Source organism: Stegostoma tigrinum, chromosome 34, assembly GCF_030684315.1.
Source record: "Stegostoma tigrinum isolate sSteTig4 chromosome 34, sSteTig4.hap1, whole genome shotgun sequence".
NCBI lineage: Eukaryota > Metazoa > Chordata > Chondrichthyes > Orectolobiformes > Stegostomatidae > Stegostoma > Stegostoma tigrinum.
In genome coordinates, this window is record NC_081387.1 from 22,320,775 (window position 1) to 22,340,496 (window position 19,722).

At 46.9% G+C, this 19,722-nt stretch overlaps 1 protein-coding gene across 17 annotated transcripts in view; it reads right to left on the reverse strand.

Moving 5' to 3' along the window:
• LOC125446327 (tenascin-X-like) overlaps positions 1–19,722 on the reverse strand; it is a 167,297-nt gene that overhangs the window by 40,767 nt on the left and 106,808 nt on the right. For 15 of the 17 annotated variants that reach the window (XM_059639465.1, XM_059639457.1, XM_059639462.1 and 12 more), the window contains 9 exons: positions 19,278–19,571; positions 17,121–17,411; positions 9,787–10,077; positions 7,524–7,817; positions 7,058–7,348; positions 4,796–5,089; positions 4,330–4,620; positions 2,068–2,361; positions 1,602–1,892 (listed from right to left, as the gene is read on the reverse strand). In XM_059639465.1, the coding sequence (XP_059495448.1) occupies positions 1,602–1,892; positions 2,068–2,361; positions 4,330–4,620; positions 4,796–5,089; positions 7,058–7,348; positions 7,524–7,817; positions 9,787–10,077; positions 17,121–17,411; positions 19,278–19,571 (2,631 nt within the window). The remainder of the gene's footprint in view (positions 1–1,601; positions 1,893–2,067; positions 2,362–4,329; positions 4,621–4,795; positions 5,090–7,057; positions 7,349–7,523; positions 7,818–9,786; positions 10,078–17,120; positions 17,412–19,277; positions 19,572–19,722) is intronic. The other 2 variants (XM_059639466.1, XM_059639469.1) reach the window with 2 other exon arrangements.

Sequence of the window (19,722 nt, forward strand, 5' to 3'; positions counted from 1 at the left end):
ACACTGAGTTACAAGAAGAGATTTCAGGGCAGGTGATTATCAGAGTGACAAATAAATAGAATTGAAGAGGTGCATTAAAGCAGCATAACAACATCACAAGTTTCAATCACACTAAAGTGGAACAATATTCATTACGATCTTTAATAGACCAGCTTCAGTTGGGATTCTCTCGCACATTTCTATCAGTGAGCCAGGTAATCTCTGAGAGTGACAGGGAACTCTGACTCACACAGCATTACTTGTCCTGGGGGAGCTCCGTATGTCACACCACGGACAGCCCTGTGTCCACACAGCTCAGGGTACAAGCTACAAGGACCCTCACTGATTTCGGCAGTGTCACTGTGTGTAAAAAACCCACTTATAGAAACCGTCCTGTCTGGATGCACGTTGGTATGGCATCTGCTCTTCCCCAAACTGTACGAAATTACAGAGAATCGTGAACACAGCCCATGATACAGAGCAGCCTTCCTTCCACTGACTCTGTCTCCACTTCGCGTCACCTTGGAAAAGCTGCCGACACAATCCAAGAGTACTCCTGCCCCAGATATACTCTGTTTCTCCTTCTTCCATTCGACAAAGTTTACACAATATTTCAAGACAAAGACCAACAGATTTAAGAACAGCTTCTTCCTGCTGCCTGCAGACTTACAGTTGGGCCTCTCATACATTCGAGTTGACCTTTCTCTGTACCTGCCCTGTAGCTGTAACACTATATTCCGGATTCTGCTCCGTTACTCTGATGTACTTTTGTAAGGACTGATTTGTCTGGGTTGGACACAAAACAAAACTTTTCACTGTAACTTCTCAATCGCCCTGACTGAAGCCTGGTCCCTAAGGGATTAACAGAAAGGGCAGGAAGCACATTCCTCCTCCTCTCACAACATGTTTGTGATGCCTGCTGTGGTAGAAGAACAAAGAGCAAAGTCACATACACATCATCACTCAAGTGACCAATGGGTGATTTCGCTCATTGCTTTGAGTGCAATAGGCCAATGTAGAAAAGATGGCCAACGATGATGAGTCACAGAGGTTTCACAGCAGACGAAAGAGTGCAAGGGTGTTGGGGGAAAGTTATTGCGGATGTAGATGATTCACAGAGGTGAATCACAGCAGGATATTTATACACAGCTCACAACTGTGGGTCAATGTTACAAATATGTCAGAAACCTGTACATCCCTGAACAAAGAGACAAGACCAGATTCGGAAGCCTCAATGCTGCCCTGATGTGATAACTGGGCACCATCGCTTGTGTCTTTGTGTTGGGACTTTACACAAATACCCAATGGCCCACCTCACTGCCCGGCCCCTCCACCACTGACTGGAGTTACTTGTTTCATCGCACTCACCAGCCCAGAGACACCAACATTGCCACACGAGCAGATAAAACAGATTGAAGCACGAAAAGGAACACAGAAGAGAAAAACATGGTAAAAGCTTGAAAATGCATAAAATGAGGGGTGACCAATGCAAATATTTTCCCAAAGTGGTGTCCAGTTGAAATGAGGAAAATATTTTCCACTGACATTCAGCAGCAGCTCCAGATGAGAAATGGCGATAAGTGACTGGGAATTCTGATGGTCACTTGCTGAACAATAGGTACCTCTTGTGGTTATGACAGATGTTGACAGTGCTGTGTGCTGGCCTCTGGAAATCCCATAGACCGTGACGGTGTATTTGGTGCTAGGCCTCAGGCCTGTGAGGAGGTAGGAGCGGCGATGGGTCATCACCGTCACATTCTGCACGCTCTGGGATCCCACGACTCTGTACTCAATCAGGAAGGAACCAAAGGCCAACTCTGTCGTCCAGGAGACCCGCACCGAGTCAGCTGTCACGGTGGAAACGGAAAGAGGGCCCAGTTTAACAGGTTTGACCAGGGCCTTGTCTGTCAGAGCTGGACCGGGGGTTGGGGTTATCATGTGGGTGAGAGAGGGAGGGTGCAGGGAATGCAAAAAGAGAATAATTTAAATCATCAGCCAGCGGTCAATCCCAAACCAGTTTAACAACATCAGAGAAACACCAGACAAGGTCAATAAGAACAAAGTTTCCCTCAGGCTGAGGGGAAATACCTGCAGTCTTGGCCCAGGTGGTCAGTGGTCTGCTGCGTTGGTCACCAGACAGACCGTACACATACAGCCTGTAGGTGGTACTAGGCGTCAGGCCTGTGATGACAGCTGATCGATGGTCTCCGGTCACCGGGAGCTCGCTCACATCCTCCGAACCCTCCGGGCGGTACTCGATGAGGAACGAATCGTAGGATTTCTCCATTTCCCAGGAGAGCTTGAGGGAGTCGGCTGTGACCTTAGACACTGAGACATTGCTCAGGTCCGTGACCGCTCTCTGACCCTCTTTGTCTGTGGAGGCTACAATTTAAATCGAAGACAATGATTATTGATCAGGCCCTGGCTCGCAGCCGAGGGGAATGATCGAGCGACTCTGGATGAGAAATTGTGGGAACGCTAATTCCAGCGAGGAGACAATAAACAGACAGCAATGCCCCAGGACCATTCCGAGGTTCTCCCCTCTCTCTCCCAGCACACAACACACTCCAGCATTGACACAGCACTGAGCCCATTGAAGATGCTTTGCAAGTCCATGGGGCTGCAAGAAACACAAGGGTTAATGGCATCTCACCGTCAGCCAAAGCAGATTGTGACAACAACAACTTGCTTGAAACTCGCACCATTAAAGCAATCAAACAGCTATCCAAGTGTTTCCAGAAGCCATTTGACACTGAGTTACAAGAAGAGATTTCAGGACAGGTGATTATCAGAGTGACAAATAAATAGAATTGAAGAGGTGCCTTAAAGCAGCACAACAACATCACATGTTTCAATCACATTAAAGTGGAACAATATTCATTACGATCTTTAATAGACCAGCTTCAGTCTCAGGACATTGGGATTCTCTCGCACATTTCTATCAGTGAGCCAGGTAATCTCTGAGAGTAAGAGGAAACTCTGACTCACACGGCATTACTTGTCCTGGGGGAGCTCCGTATGTCACACCACGGACAGCCCTGGGTCCACACAGCTCAGGGTACAAGCTACAAGGACCCTCACTGAATTCGGCAGTGTCACTGTGTGCAAAAAACCCACTTATAGAAACCGTCCTGTCTGGATGCACGTTGGTATGGCATCTGCTCTTCCCAAAACTGTACGAAATTACAGAGAATTGTGAACACAGCCCATGATACAGAGCAGCCTTCCCTCCACTCACTCTGTCTGCACTTCACGTCACCTTGGAAAAGCTGCTGACACAATCTAAGAGTACTCCCGCCCCAGATATACTCTGTTCCTCCTTCTTCCATTCGACAAAGTTTACACAATATTTCAAGACAAAGACCAACAGATTTAAGAACAGCTTCTTCCCGCTGCCTGCAGACTTACAGTTGGGCCTCTCATACATTCGAGTTGACCTTTCTCTGTACCTGCCCTGTAGCTGTAACACTATATTCCGGATTCTGCTCTGTTACTCTGATGTACTTTTGTAAGGACTGATTTGTCTGGGTAGGACTCAAAACAAAACTTTTCACTGTAACTTGTCAATCGCCCTTCCTGAAGCCTGGTCCCTAAGGGATTAACAGAAAGGACAGGAAGCACATTCCTCCTCCTCTCACAACATGTTTGTGATGCCTGCTGTGGTAGAAGAACAAAGAGCAAAGTCACATACACATCATCACTCAAGTGACCAATGGGTGATTTCGCTCATTGCTCTGAGTGCAATAGGCCAATGTAGAAAAGATGGCCAACTATGATGTGTCACAGAAATTTTACAGCAGAAGAAGGTGTTGGGGTAAAGTCACAAGGGATGTAGATGATTCACAGAGGTGAATCACAGGAGGATATTTATATGCAGCTCACAACTGCCGGTGAATGTTATAAATATGTCAGAAACCTGTGCATCCCTGAACAAAGAGACAAGACCAGATTCGGAAGCCTCAATGCTGCCCTGATGTGATAACTGGGCACCATCGCTTGTGTCTTTGTGTTGGGACTTTACACAAATACCCAACGGCCAAGCTCACTGCCCGGCCCCTCCCCCACTGACTGGAGTTACTTGTTTCACTGCACTCACCAGCCCAGAGAGACCGACATCGCCACACGAGCCGATAAAACAGATTGAAGCACGAAAAGGAACACAGAAGAGAGAAACATGGTAAAAGCTTGAAAATGCATAAAATGAGGGGTGACCAATGCAAATATTTTCCCAAAGTGGTGTCCAGTTGAAATGAGGAAAATATTTTCCACTGACATTCAGCAGCGGCTCCAGATGAGAAATGGCGATAAGTGACTGGGAATTCTGATGGTCACTTGCTGAACAATAGGTACCTCTTGTGGTTATGACAGATGTTGACAGTGCTGTGTGCTGGCCTCTGGAAATCCCATAGACCGTGACGGTGTATTTGGTGCTAGGCCTCAGGCCTGTGAGGAGGTAGGAGCGGCGATGGGCCATCACCGTCACATTCTGCACGCTCTGGGATCCCACGACTCTGTACTCAATCAGGAAGGAACCAAAGGCCAACTCTGTCGTCCAGGAGATGCGCGCCGAGTCAGCTGTCACCGCGGAAACGGAAAGAGGGCCCAGTTTAACAGGTTTGACCAGGGCCTTGTCTGTCAGAGCTGGACCGGGGGTTGGGGTTATCATGTGGGTGAGAGAGGGAGGGTGCAGGGAATGCAAAAAGAGAATAATTTAAATCGTCAGCCAGCGGTCAATCCCAAACCAGTTTAACAACATCAGAGAAACACCAGACAAGGTCAATAAGAACAAAGTTTCCCTCAGGCTGAGGGGAAATACCTGCAGTCTTGGCCCAGGTGGTCAGTGGTCTGCTGCGTTGGTCACCAGACAGACCGTACACATACAGCCTGTAGGTGGTACTAGGCGTCAGGCCTGTGATGACAGCTGATCGATGGTCTCCGGTCACCGGGAGCTCGCTCACATCCTCCGAACCCTCCGGGCGGTACTGGATGAGGAAGGAATCGTAGGATTTCTCCATTTCCCAGGAGAGTTTGAGGGAGTCGGCTGAGACCTTAGACACTGAGACATTGCTCAGGTCCGTGACCGCTCTCTGACCCTCTTTGTCTGTGGAGGCTACAAGTCAAATCGAAGACAATGATTATTGATCAGGCCCTGGCTCGCAGCCGAGGGGAATGATCGAGCAATTCTGGATGAGAAATTGTGGGAACGCTAATTCCAGTGAGGAGACAATAAACAGACAGCAATGCCCCAGGACCATTCCGAGATTCTCCCCTCTCTCTCCCAGCACACAACACACTCCAGCATTGACACAGCACTGAGCCCATTGAAGATGCTTTGCAAGTCAGTGGGGCTGCAAGAAACACAAGGGTTAATGGCATCTCACCGTCAGCCAAAGCAGATTGTGACAACAACAACTTGCTTGAAACTCGCACCATTAAAGCAATCAAACAGCTATCCAAGTGTTTCCAGAAGCCATTTGACACTGAGTTACAAGAAGAGATTTCAGGACAGGTGATTATCAGAGTGACAAATAAATAGAATTGAAGAGGTGCCTTAAAGCAGCACAACAACATCACAAGTTTCAATCACATTAAAGTGTAACAATATTCATTACGATCTTTAATAGACCAGCTTCAGTCTCAGGACATTAGGAATCTCTCGCACATTTCTATCAGTGAGCCAGGTAATCTCTGAGAGTAAGAGGAAACTCTGACTCACACGGCATTACTTGTCCTGGGGGAGCTCCGTATGTCACACCACGGACAGCCCTGGGTCCACACAGCTCAGGGTCTAAGCTACAAGGACCCTCACTGAATTCGGCAGTGTCACTGTGTGCAAAAAACCCACTTATAGAAACCGTCCTGTCTGGATGCACGTTGGTATGGCATCTGCTCTTCCCCAAACTGTACGAAATTACAGAGAATTGTGAACACAGCCCATGACACAGAGCAGCCTTCCCTCCACTCACTCTGTCTGCACTTCACGTCACCTTGAAAATGCTGCCGACACAATCTAAGAGTACTCCTGCCCCAGATATACTCTGTTCCTCCTTCTTCCATTCGACAAAGTTTACACAATATTTCAAGACAAAGACCAACAGATTTAAGAACAGCTTCTTCCCGCTGCCTGCAGACTTACATTTGGGCCTCTCATACATTCGAGTTGACCTTTCTCTGTTCCTGCCCTGTAGCTGTAACACTATATTCCGGATTCTGCTCTGTTACTCTGATGTACTTTTGGAAGGACTGTTTTGTCTGGGTTGGACACAAAACAAAACTTTTCACTGTAACTTCTCAATCGCCCTGACTGAAGCCTGGTCCCTGAGGGATTAACAGAAAGGGCAGGAAGCACATTCCTCCTCCTCTCACAACATGTTTGTGATGCCTGCTGTGGTAGAAGAACAAAGAGCAAAGTCACATAAACATCATCACTCAAGTGACCAACGGGCGATTTCGCTCATTGCTCTGAGTGCAATAGGCCAATGTAGAAAAGATGGCCAACTATGATGTGTCACAGAAATTTCACAGCAGAAGAAGGTGTTGGGGGAAAGTTATTGGGGATGTAGATGATTCACAGAGGTGAATCACAGGAGGATATTTATACACAGCTCACAACTGCCGGTGAATGTTATAAATATGTCAGAAACCTGTGCATCCCTGAACAAAGAGACAAGACCAGATTCGGAAGCCTCAATGCTGCCCTGATGTGATAACTGGGCACCATCGCTTGTGTCTTTGTGTTGGGACTTTACACAAATACCCAACGGCCCAGCTCACTGCCCGGCCCCTCCCCCACTGACTGGAGTTACTTGTTTCACCGCACTCACCAGCCCAGAGACACCAATATTGCCACACGAGCCGATAAAACAGATTGAAGCACGAAAAGGAACACAGAAGAGAGAAACGTGGTAAAAGCTTGGAAATGCATAAAATGAGGGGTGGCCAATGCAAATATTTTCCCAAAGTGGTGTCCAGTTGAAATGAGGAAAATATTTTCCACTGACATTCAGCAGCAGCTCCAGATGAGAAATGGCGATAAGTGACTGGGAATTCTGATGGTCACTTGCTGAACAATAGGTACCTCTTGTGGTTATGACAGATGTTGACAGTGCTGTGCGCTGGCCTCTGGAAATCCCATAGACCGTGACGGTGTATTTGGTGCTAGGCCTCAGGCCTGTGAGGAGGTAGGAGCGGCGATGGGTCATCACCGTCACATTCTGCACGCTCTGGGATCCCACGACTCTGTACTCAATCAGGAAGGAACCAAAGGCCAACTCTGTCGTCCAGGAGACCCGCACCGAGTCAGCTGTCACCGTGGAAACGGAAAGAGTGCCCAGTTTAACAGGTTTGACCAGGGCCTTGTCCGTCAGAGCTGGACCGGGGGTTGGGGGTGTCATGTGGGTGAGAGAGGGAGGGTGCAGGGAATGCAAAAAGAGAATAATTTAAATCGTCAGCCAGGGGTCAATCCCAAACCAGTTTAACAACATCAGAGAAACACCAGACAAGGTCAATAAGAACAAAGTTTCCCTCAGGCTGAGGGGAAATACCTGCAGTCTTGGCCCAGGTGGTCAGTGGTCTGCTGCGTTGGTCACCAGACAGACCGTACACATACAGCCTGTAGGTGGTACTAGGCCTCAGATCTGTGATGACAGCCGATCGATGGTCACCGGTCACCGGGAGCTCGCTCACATCCTCCGAACCCTCCGGGCGGTACTCGATGAGGAAGGAATCGTAGGATTTCTCCATTTCCCAGGAGAGTTTGAGGGAGTCGGCTGTGACCTTAGACACTGAGACATTGCTCAGGTCCGTGACCGCTCTCTGACCCTCTTTATCTGTGAAGGCTACAAGTCAAATCGAAGACAATGATTATTGATCAGGCCCTGGCTCGCAGCCGAGGGGAATGATCGAGCGATTCTGGATGAGAAATTGTGGGAACGCTAATTCCAGTGAGGAGACAATAAACAGACAGCAATGCCCAAGAACCAATCGAGATTCTCCCCTCTCTCTCCCAGCACACAACACACTGCAGCATTGACACAGCACTGAGCCCATTGAAGATGCTTTGCAAGTCCGTGGGGCTGCAAGAAACACAAGGGTTAACAGCATCTCACCGTCAGCCAAAGCAGATTGTGACAACAACTTGCTTGAAACTCGCACCATTAAAGCAATCAAACAGCTATCCAAGTGTTTCCAGAAGCCATTTGACACTGAGTTACAAGAAGAGATTTCAGGACAGGTGATTATCAGAGTGACAAATAAATAGAATTGAAGAGGTGCATTAAAGCAGCACAACAACATCACATGTTTCAATCACATTAAAGTGTAACAATATTCATTACGATCTTTAATAGACCAGCTTCAGTCTCGGGACATTGGGATTCTCTCGCACATTTCTATCAGTGAGCCAGGTAATCTCTGAGAGTGACAGGAAACTCTGACTCACACAGCATTACTTGTCCTGGGGGAGCTCCATATGTCACACCACGGACAGCCCTGTGTCCACACAGCTCAGTGTCTAATCTACAAGGACCCTCACTGATTTCGGCAGTGTCACTGTGTGTAAAAAACCCACTTGTAGAAACAGTCCTGTCTGGATGCATGTTGGTATGGCATCTGCTCTTCTCAAGACTGCAAGAAATTACAGAGAATCGTGAACACAGCCCAGTCTCTGATACAGAGCAGCCTTCCTTCCACTGACTCTGTCTGCACTTCGCATCACCTTGGAAAAGCTGCTGAAATAATCTAAGACTACTCCTGCCCCAGATATACTCTGTTCCTCCTTCTTCCATTCGACAAAGTTTACACAATATTTGAAGACAGATACCAACAGATTTACGTACAGCTTCTTCCCGCTGCCTGCAGATTTACAGTTGGGCCTCTCATACATTCGAGTTGACCTTTCTCTGTACCTGCCCTGTAGCTGTAACACTATATTCGGGATTCTGCTCTGTTACTCTGATGTACTTTTGTAAGGACTGATTTGTCTGGGTTGGACACAAAACAAAACTTTTCACCGTAACTTCTCAATCGCCCTTCCTGAAGCCTGGTCCCTAAGGGATTAACAGAAAGGGCAGGAAGCACATTCCTCCTCCTCTCACAACATGTTTGTGATGCCTGCTGTGGTAGAAGAACAAAGAGCAAAGTCACATACACATCATCACTCAAGTGACCAATGGGTGATTTCGCTCATTGCTTTGAGTGCAATAGGCCAATGTAGAAAAGATGGCCAACTATGATGTGTCACAGAAATTTCACAGCAGAAGAAGGTGTTGGGGTAAAGTTATTGGGGATGTAGATGATTCACAGAGGTGAATCACAGGAGGATATTTATATGCAGCTCACAACTGCCGGTGAATGTTATAAATATGTCAGAAACCTGTGCATCCCTGAACAAAGAGACAAGACCAGATTCGGAAGCCTCAATGCTGCCCTGATGTGATAACTGGGCACCATCGCTTGTGTCTTTGTATTGGGACTTTACACAAATACCCAACGGCCCAGCTCACTGACCGGCCCCTCCCCCACTGACTGGAGTTACTTGTATCACTGCATTCACCAGCCCAGAGAGACCGACATCGCCACACGAGCCGATAAAACAGATTGAAGCACGAAAAGGAACACAGAAGAGAGAAACATGGTAAAAGCTTGGAAATGCATAAAATGTGGGGTGGCCAATGCAAATATTTTCCCAAAGTGGTGTCCAGTTGAAATGAGGAAAATATTTTCCACTGACATTCAGCAGCGGCTCCAGATGAGAAATGGCGATAAGTGACTGGGAATTCTGATGGTCACTTGCTGAACAATAGGTACCTCTTGTGGTTATGACAGATGTTGACAGTGCTGTGCGCTGGCCTCTGGAAATCCCATAGACCGTGACGGTGTATTTGGTGCTAGGCCTCAGGCCTGTGAGGAGGTAGGAGCGGCGATGGGCCATCACCGTCACATTCTGCACGCTCTGGGATCCCACGACTCTGTACTCAATCAGGAAGGAACCAAAGGCCAACTCTGTCGTCCAGGAGACCCGCACCGAGTCAGCTGTCACGGTGGAAACGGAAAGAGGGCCCAGTTTAACAGGTTTGACCAGGGCCTTGTCTGTCAGAGCTGGACCGGGGCAGAGAGAGAATAAAATGCCAAATTCGTGAGCAGGGGCCACACCGGAATGCAGGTCAACAACAACAGATAAACACCAGAGAGAAGATATTCAGCTGTAGGTCGGCACAACATTGTGGGCCGAAGGGCCTGTACTGTGCTGTACTCTTCTATATTCTATAATAGATCCCTCCAAGCCAAATCAATTCTCTGTGACAGTCTGGACAAGACTCTCTGATATTCAGGTCCATCTCTTTGAATAGAACATTCTGAGTTGAATTGGAAGTTTACAAATTATCTCTTCACAGTAAACAGTGTTACAATAGGGTGTACTGTCAGCAAAGTTTAATGGGAAATGTTTTGCAGCGTGTGACAATGACACGTCCAGCAAGTCACCTGTTTATGTTTTCAGATTAATTATTAGCTCTTTCCCCCAACACGGACTGCGTGACAGGGTATCTGTCATTTCATGGTTAAACTGGAAAGACAGGTTTGGGAAACAAAATCTGAAATTTGTGGAAACACTGAGTTAATGTTTCGGGTCCAGCAACCCTCCTTCAGAACCACATTTGACCAGCAATTTCTGATTTCCAGCATCCGCAGCTCTTAAGAGATTTTGTTTGGATTTAACCCCTCGTTCTCCCCCACATCACACTGTGGTCACAGTGAAGTGAGAATTCTCTGCTGTTTGTGCTGACAAACCGAAAGCGATGAGGTTAACAATCGGTTCATGCCTGATTGCTGTGGCTCTGAGAATGATGTGTCTGTGTGCAGGGTTTACAAACATACTACCCCACACACAGCTGGGATATCCAGGAAGCAAGTGTCGCCTGTTGTGTGCTGTCCGTCCTGCTGCATGTAGGCCTCCTCCAAGTTTACCGACTGAGTCACTCTGTTGGTCAGAGCTGGGAATATCAGTCAGGCCTCAGTATTAGGCACTCACATGTCAGAATCGGAAAGTCCTGGGTTCGAATCCCACCCTGGAGCACACATTCGGCGTGTACATGTCAGTTTATACTGCACTGCACTATGGGAGCTGCCATCTTTCAGATGCAACAATAGACCAAGCTGTGTCCACCAGCTCAGTCAGATCCCATGGACTATCCTGAAGGGAACGTCTCTCTGGTAGACTGGCCACTGATCACTCCTCAATCAACAACGCTATCAGGCACTGTGTGATTGTTATTGCACTGTGATTGTTATCGCACTGTGATTGTTATCGCACTGTGATTGTTATCGCACTGTGTGATTGTTATCGCACTGTGATTGTTATCGCACTGTCTGATTGTTATCGCACTGTGATTGTTATCGCACTGTGATTGTTATCGCACTGTGATTGTTATCGCACTGTCTGATTGTTATCACACTGTGATTGTTATCGCACTGTGATTGTTATCGCACTGTGATTGTTATCACACTGTGATTGTTATCGCACTGTGATTGTTATCGCACTGTCTGATCGTTATCGCACTGTGATTGTTATCGCACTGTGATTGTTATCGCACTGTGATTGTTATCGCACTGTCTGATTGTTATCGCACTGTGATTGTTATCGCACTGTGATTGTTATCGCACTGTGATTGTTATCGCACTGTCTGATCGTTATCGCACTGTGATTGTTATCGCACTGTGATTGTTATCGCACTGTCTGATTGTTATCGCACTGTGATTGTTATCACACTGTCTGATTGTTATCACACTGTCTGATTGTTATCACACTGTCTGATTGTTATTGCACTGTGATTGTTATCGCACTGTCTGATTGTTATCGCACTGTCTGATTGTTATCGCACTGTGATTGTTATCACACTGTCTGATTGTTATCGCACTGTGATTGTTATCGCACTGTCTGATTGTTATCGCACTGTCTGATTGTTATCACACTGTCTGATTGTTATCGCACTGTGATTGTTATCGCACTGTCTGATTGTTATCGCACTGTCTGATTGTTATCGCACTGTCTGATTGTTATCGCACTGTCTGATTGTTATCGCACTGTGATTGTTATCGCACTGTCTGATTGTTATCGCACTGTCTGATTGTTATCGCACTGTCTGATTGTTATCGCACTGTCTGATTGTTATCGCACTGTCTGATTGTTATCACACTGTCTGATTGTTATCGCACTGTGATTGTTATCGCACTGTCTGATTGTTATCACACTGTCTGATTGTTATCGCACTGTGATTGTTATCGCACTGTCTGATTGTTATCGCACTGTGATTGTTATCGCACTGTGATTGTTATCGCACTGTCTGATTGTTATCGCACTGTGATTGTTATCGCACTGTCTGATTGTTATCGCACTGTGATTGTTATCGCACTGTCTGATTGTTATCGCACTGTGATTGTTATTGCACTGTGATTGTTATCGCACTGTGATTGTTATCGCACTGTCTGATTGTTATCGCACTGTGATTGTTATCGCACTGTCTGATTGTTATCGCACTGTGATTGTTATCGCACTGTCTGATTGTTATCGCACTGTGATTGTTATCGCACTGTCTGATTGTTATCGCACTGTGATTGTTATCGCACTGTCTGATTGTTATCGCACTGTGATTGTTATCGCACTGTCTGATTGTTATCGCACTGTGATTGTTATCGCAGTCTGATTGCTATCGCACTGTCTGATTGTTATCGCACTGTGATTGTTATCGCACTGTGATTGTTATCGCACTGTGATTGTTATCGCACTGTGATTGTTGTCGCACTGTGATTGTTATCGCACTGTGATTGTTATCGCACTGTCTGATTGTTATCACACTGTCTGATTGTTATCGCACTGTGATTGTTATCGCAGTCTGATTGCTATCGCACTGTCTGATTGTTATCGCACTGTGATTGTTATCGCACTGTCTGATTGCTATCGCACTGTGATTGTTGTCGCACTGTGATTGTTATCGCACTGTGATTCTTATCGCACTGTCTGATTGTTATCACACTGTCTGATTGTTATCGCACTGTGATTGTTATCGCAGTCTGATTGCTATCGCACTGTCTGATTGTTATCGCACTGTGATTGTTATCGCACTGTCTGATTGTTATCGCACTGTGATTGTTATCGCACTGTGATTGTTATCGCACTGTGATTGTTATCGCACTGTCTGATTGTTATCGCACTGTCTGATTGTTATCGCACTGTGATTGTTATCGCACTGTGATTGTTATCGCACTGTCTCATTGTTATCGCACTGTGATTGTTATCGCACTGTGATTGTTATCGCACTGTCTGATTGTTATCGCACTGTGATTGTTATCGCACTGTCTGATTGTTATCGCACTGTGATTGTTATCGCACTGTCTGATTGCTATCGCACTGTCTGATTGTTATCGCACTGTGATTGTTATCGCACTGTCTGATTGTTATCGCACTGTGATTGTTGTCGCACTGTGATTGTTATCGCACTGTCTGATTGTTATCGCACTGTGATTGTTGTCGCACTGTGATTGTTATCGCACTGTGATTGTTATCGCACTGTCTGATTGTTATCACACTGTCTGATTGTTATCGCAGTCTGATTGTTATCGCACTGTCTGATTGTTATCGCACTGTGATTGTTATCGCACTGTCTGATTGTTATCGCACTGTGATTGTTATCGCACTGTCTGATTGTTATCGCACTGTGATTGTTATCGCAGTCTGATTGCTATCGCACTGTCTGATTGTTATCGCACTGTGATTGTTATCGCACTGTGATTGTTATCGCACTGTCTGATTGTTATCGCACTGTGATTGTTATCGCACTGTCTGATTGTTATCGCACTGTGATTGTTATCGCACTGTGATTGTTATCGCACTGTGATTGTTATCGCACTGTCTGATTGTTATCGCACTGTGATTGTTATCGCACTGTCTGATTGCTATCGCACTGTCTGATTGTTATCGCACTGTGATTGTTATCGCACTGTCTGATTGTTATCGCACTGTGATTGTTATCGCACTGTGATTGTTATCGCACTGTCTCATTGTTATCGCACTGTGATTGTTATCGCACTGTGATTGTTATCGCACTGTCTGATTGTTATCGCACTGTGATTGTTGTCGCACTGTGATTGTTATCGCACTGTCTGATTGTTATCGCACTGTGATTGTTGTCGCACTGTGATTGTTATCGCACTGTGATTGTTATCGCACTGTCTGATTGTTATCACACTGTCTGATTGTTATCGCAGTCTGATTGTTATCGCACTGTCTGATTGTTATCGCACTGTCTGATTGTTATCGCAGTCTGATTGTTATCGCACTGTCTGATTGTTATCGCACTGTCTGATTGTTATCGCACTGTCTGATTGTTATCGCACTGTGATTGTTATTGCACTGTGATTGTTATCGCACTGTGATTGTTATCGCACTGTCTGATTGTTATCGCACTGTGATTGTTATCGCACTGTCTGATTGTTATCGCACTGTGATTGTTATCGCACTGTCTGATTGTTATCGCACTGTCTGATTGTTATCGCACTGTGATTGTTATTGCACTGTGATTGTTATCGCACTGTGATTGTTATCGCACTGTCTGATTGTTATCGCACTGCCTGATTGTTATCGCACTGTCTGATTGTTATCGCACTGTCTGATTGTTATCGCACTGTGATTGTTATTGCACTGTGATTGTTATCGCACTGTGATTGTTATCGCACTGTCTGATTGTTATCGCACTGTGATTGTTATCGCACTGTGATTGTTATCGCACTGTGATTGTTATCGCACTGTCTGATTGTTATCGCACTGTGATTGTTATTGCACTGTGATTGTTATCGCACTGTCTGATTCAAAATTCAAAACTACGTCATTGGCTGGAAAGTACTTTGGGACCTGCTTGGGCTGTGAAAGGCATGAAAGGAATGCATGTCTTCCTTTCTCTTTGTGTGGGGTTAGTAGTAACAGGACAGGGTCGGCCGAGATAATGGGAACTGCAGGTGCTGGAGAACCCAAGATAATAAAATGTGAGGCTGGATGAACACAGCAGGCCAAGCAGCATCTCAGGAGCACAAAAGCTGACGTTTCAGACCTAGACCCTTCATCAGAGAGGTGCTGAAGGGTCTAGGCCCGAAACGTCAGCTTTTGTGCTCCTGAGATGCTGCTGGGCCTGCTGTGTTCATCCAGCCTCACATTTTATTATCTCGGGTTAGCAGAGATCCTATCACCTTGACTCACTCCGGTTTGGGCTCTTGGGGTGCCGTGGTAATGTCCCTGCCTTTGGGCCAGGAGGCACGGGGTCAGCTCCCACCTGCTCTCAAGGTGAGCCACAACATCTCTGAACAGCTGAATCAGAAATGATCTAAATCACTCCAGTTCAAATTTCCCCCCTCACGCCAATTGGAAGAGAAGAGCTGAGATCCAGAGAGAGAGATACACACATTAATCGTCACATACACACGTGTGGACACGCACACACAAACAGAGCTGCTCCACCTGAACAGCCATCACCTGACAGCATTTCTCATGGTGTGTTATCAGAAGTAGACTTGTCTTTGACAGTGCGGGACAGGGAGGTGGGAACTCTACCGGAAGCATTTGCTGCCTGGTCGATATTCCGCGGTTACACGCTGCTGTGCATCCCTGAATATAAACATGGTGCACAGCTGAAAGAAAGTGTCCATTCATCCCATTGCTCACCCGGCTGCTCATGTTCCCTCTTTGCTCTTTTTGTGTGTGTGTTTGGCTTCTTTCATTTCTGTATCAAAGTTCACCTTTTCCGGGGCTGCGGCGGAGGAAGGCGGCCGTGGGTCTGATGTCCGTTCCCCGTGGCCACGGATTCCTCCAGCAGGGGCTGGAGCAGCGGTGGCTGTGCTTGCTCCGGAACATTCCTCATGGCTCTGAAGTGGCAATGGCATCAGCGTTGTGACTCAGTGGGTCCTGCCTGTCCCTCCCTTGTTCTGGCAGCAATGCAGTGATAGGGAGGCCTGATCTGAAACCCTTCTGTTTGCAGTCCCAGGGGCCGTGTCCCGTAGCCCACCCCCAGAAACCCAGGAGCAAACAAAAGCTGAACTTTTTCCCAATTTTGCCTCAACTATTTCTTTCTATAATTCCTATGGTGCCAAACTGCGGTGACTTATACACATCTCGCTGTATTTTCATAAATACAAACGACAATAACTTGCTGTTTTATTCTGTTCGTTTGAAATGCTGGTCACTGTCCCCTGTGAAATAATAAATGCTCCCGAAGAATCGACGACCATCTCAAGAACAGCCCAATTCCTACCAATGTTGAGTTTGAACGTTTATATTCAGTGGCTTTTTTGATAATTGTCTCAAATCCAGTCCCTCAACTATCAGCTAACTCTCATCAGCACATTCTCGACACAAGTGGACTCATGAACGCAAAGACAGCTCTACCTAGAAGAGAGACAGCATTCCCAGCTGGTCTACCATCGCCTGAGCCAAACAGCTGGGAAAAGCGATGGGATTTTAATGTCATTGTATTAATCCCAGAGAGGATTCCTGTTCAGACAAACACACACACGCACCACATTCCGACAGCTCCAGACACTGCAAAGGAAAATGATGGGAGATTCATCATTTTGCTTTGTTGGAGGGGAAGGAAGGGAATCACTGTGAAATGCTGGGACGTTGCAGTTATTCCAGAACTTTCACTGAATCACCCCCCAGCCTCTAGACGTTAGCCAAATACAATTATTCCAGGGAAAAGCAGAGAGCGTCAGGGCCTATGGTGAGGTAGATGCTAGCCAAGTGTATTTCCGAGAATGAGAGTGTAGATTTATAAGGATTACTTTACTACAATGAATCCAGAGAAAAGCACAAAGATAAAAGACAGGATTTTCTAAGCAAGAACCTAGCTTTCCAAGAAACCCTTCACGTCTCACGAAGGTTTAAGGAGCATCAGTGCAAGAGGGGACAAAATTTTCCTCCGTTCCAAATTCTGCTTTGCTTTTGGAGCCAGACCACATTCCATGAGAAATGCAGGTCAAGATTTTTGGGATTGGTAAAGCATGACCACCAGCAGCTGAATGGTGTGACAACCCCTTCCCGAGAGACTCTACAAAGGCTTGCAAAAGAAAACAAACAATTTGTTTCCTGCATAAAATACCTGCGGTGGTCGCTTGACTGGTCAGTGTCTTTGTGCGCTGGCCCTTAGCGACCCCATACAGTCGGACAGTGTAGATGGTGGTAGGCCTCAGGCCTTTGATGAAGGCTGACCTTTGGTCCCCAGTCACGGTTAGGTTGTACACTCCCTGGGGCTCTGCAGTGCTGTACTGGATCAGAAAGGAATCAAAGCCTTTGCTCGCCGTCCAGGAGAGTCTGAAGGACTGATTCGTGATGTGAGAGACAGAAAGTTCGCCAAGTTTATGTGGCTTCACTGTGTCTTTAACTGCAGAGGCTAGGGCAGGAGAGAAAAAAAGTAGGTAACTGCTGGAAAAGATTGGTGAATACGTTAGATCCTTGTGAGAGCGACTCACACGAACTAATCCTGGAATTTATAAATTCAGTCGGTTAATTCTGCTCATGGGACGTGTTATCACAGCAACCAGTAACTTGCTCATTGAATAGTTGCTTGATCGTTTGGGATGATATTGCAGTGTGTTCTACCTGGCCCCAGCCTCAGCTCTATCCTGAACAGGTTACTGGCTCTGTTGCACGGACATGACATTGGCCGTCCATTCGGCCCATGCTCCTCCCCACCCCAAAATATGTGAACTCGTGTCAGGCAGACTTTGGGACATGAGGTAGAGGGAGTCTGACAGGGTCGGGGCAGAGGGGAACTGGAGAGAAAGGGTCAGCATAAGGCTAGGACTGAGGGAGTCTGGTGGGTGAATGGAGAGAGACTTAAGGCAGTGGGAGTGAGAGATTGAGGTGGATGTGGCACTGTAGGGGCTGAGCTGGACTGCAGCCGATGAAGGGTCGGATGGAGTGAGTCTAGGGACAGCGGGAGGGAATTGTGGGGGAAAGAGAATGAAGTTTGTTCAGCTATCCTCCCAGACTCTGCAAGGTTTCTTGTGGGAAAAATGTGAGGGGTGACTGGAGTACCTCTGATTGCAGATAATCTTCACTGGGAAATGGACCCATTTCAGTACTGTCCATGCTGGACTGCTCAGAGCAAAACTGTTAGCTGTTTATTTCATTTCCGTTCATTGTCTATTAAATACTGGGTATGATATTACAAAGGGCTGTTGGCCTGGAAATTAATCAATCAAAGGGTTAGGGCTAGGGTTAGGGTTAGGTTTGGCTATAGGAGGAGGCACGTCACCCCCGACAGGTCAGGCAGCCAATAGCAGGACAGTTAGAGGCAGGAAGTTATAGGATCAAAGTGCCAGAAAAATAGCTACTCGGAGATGGTGGCCGTGTGGTGGGGGGAGCACAGGGACTGAGGGCTGGGTCAAGGGGCTGGAATTCCCAGCTCTGGCACCCTCTAGCTTCAGACTGAGAAGGCTGAATCCAACCATCCTCACACCAGAGACTCAGGATCAGTGTCAAGGCTGAAAGCTCCCAGGCCAGACTGAGGGAATGCTGCACTGCTGGATAGACTGTCTCTCAGCTGAGAGATTAAACAGAGGCCTTTCACCTGCTTGTTCAGCATCTACAACGTGAAGTTTTCCTGGCGTCCTAACCAATATTTCTCCCTCAATTAATATGGGAGGGTGTGATACAAGAACAGTCCTCTGGCCGTTGTCACATTGCTATCTGTGAGAGCTTGCTGTGAGGAAATTGACTGGCGTGACTCCAACATTACAACATAATGCCCACACTCCTGATGGAAAGAGCTGGAGGGAGCTCTGGAGCAGGCAAGGGAGGAGTGACATGGAAAGGAAGGGGAATGAGTTGAGGAAAGTGGTTATCTCAGAGGGACATGGAGCAGGAGGAGATTACAGAGGGGATGAGAGATTTAGAAACAACAAAGGGAATGTTAAATTGAGGAGACGCTAGGCCGGGAGCCACTCAGTGATTGGTGAACAGGACAGAGGTTGACATTGACATTGGGAAGATGGCAAGTTAATGAGTTGGATAGTGACTTGCGTAGATTTTGTCCCTTTGGCCTGTTCTGGACTCAGCTGCAAAATAAAATGACAGTTAATAGCGCAACATGAATCCATATTCCACGAGGCGATGAGACATCGTTCTGAAATGGTGGACGTTGTCATGGCAACACTGCGAGACTGTGGAAGGGAATGTGGGCGCTGCCACTTGATGTATGGCAAAAACATTTCTCTGTTAAAAGAAGATGGTCACACAGTTTTAGCGTAAATACCTGCAGTCTTGGCCGAGGTGGTCAGTGGTCTGCTGCGTTGGTCACCAGACAGACCGTACACATACAGCCTGTAGGTGGTACTAGGCGTCAGGCCTGTGATGACAGCTGATCGATGGTCACCGGTCACCGGGAGCTCGCTGTCATCTTCCGACCCCTCCGGGCGGTACTCGATGAGGATGGAATCGTAGGATTTCTCCATTTCCCAGGAGAGTTTGAGGGAGTCCGCAGTGACCTTAGACACTGAGACATTGCCCCGGTCCGTGACCGCTCTCTGACCCTCTTTATCTGTGGAGGCTACAATTCAAAATGAAGAGAATGATTATTGATCAGGGTCTGGCTCACAGACGAGGGAAATGATCGAGTGATTCTGGACTGGAAATATTGGGAACATTAATCCCAGTGAGGAAAGGGAGAGGCAGGAACACTGGAGTGCGAGACACCCTCA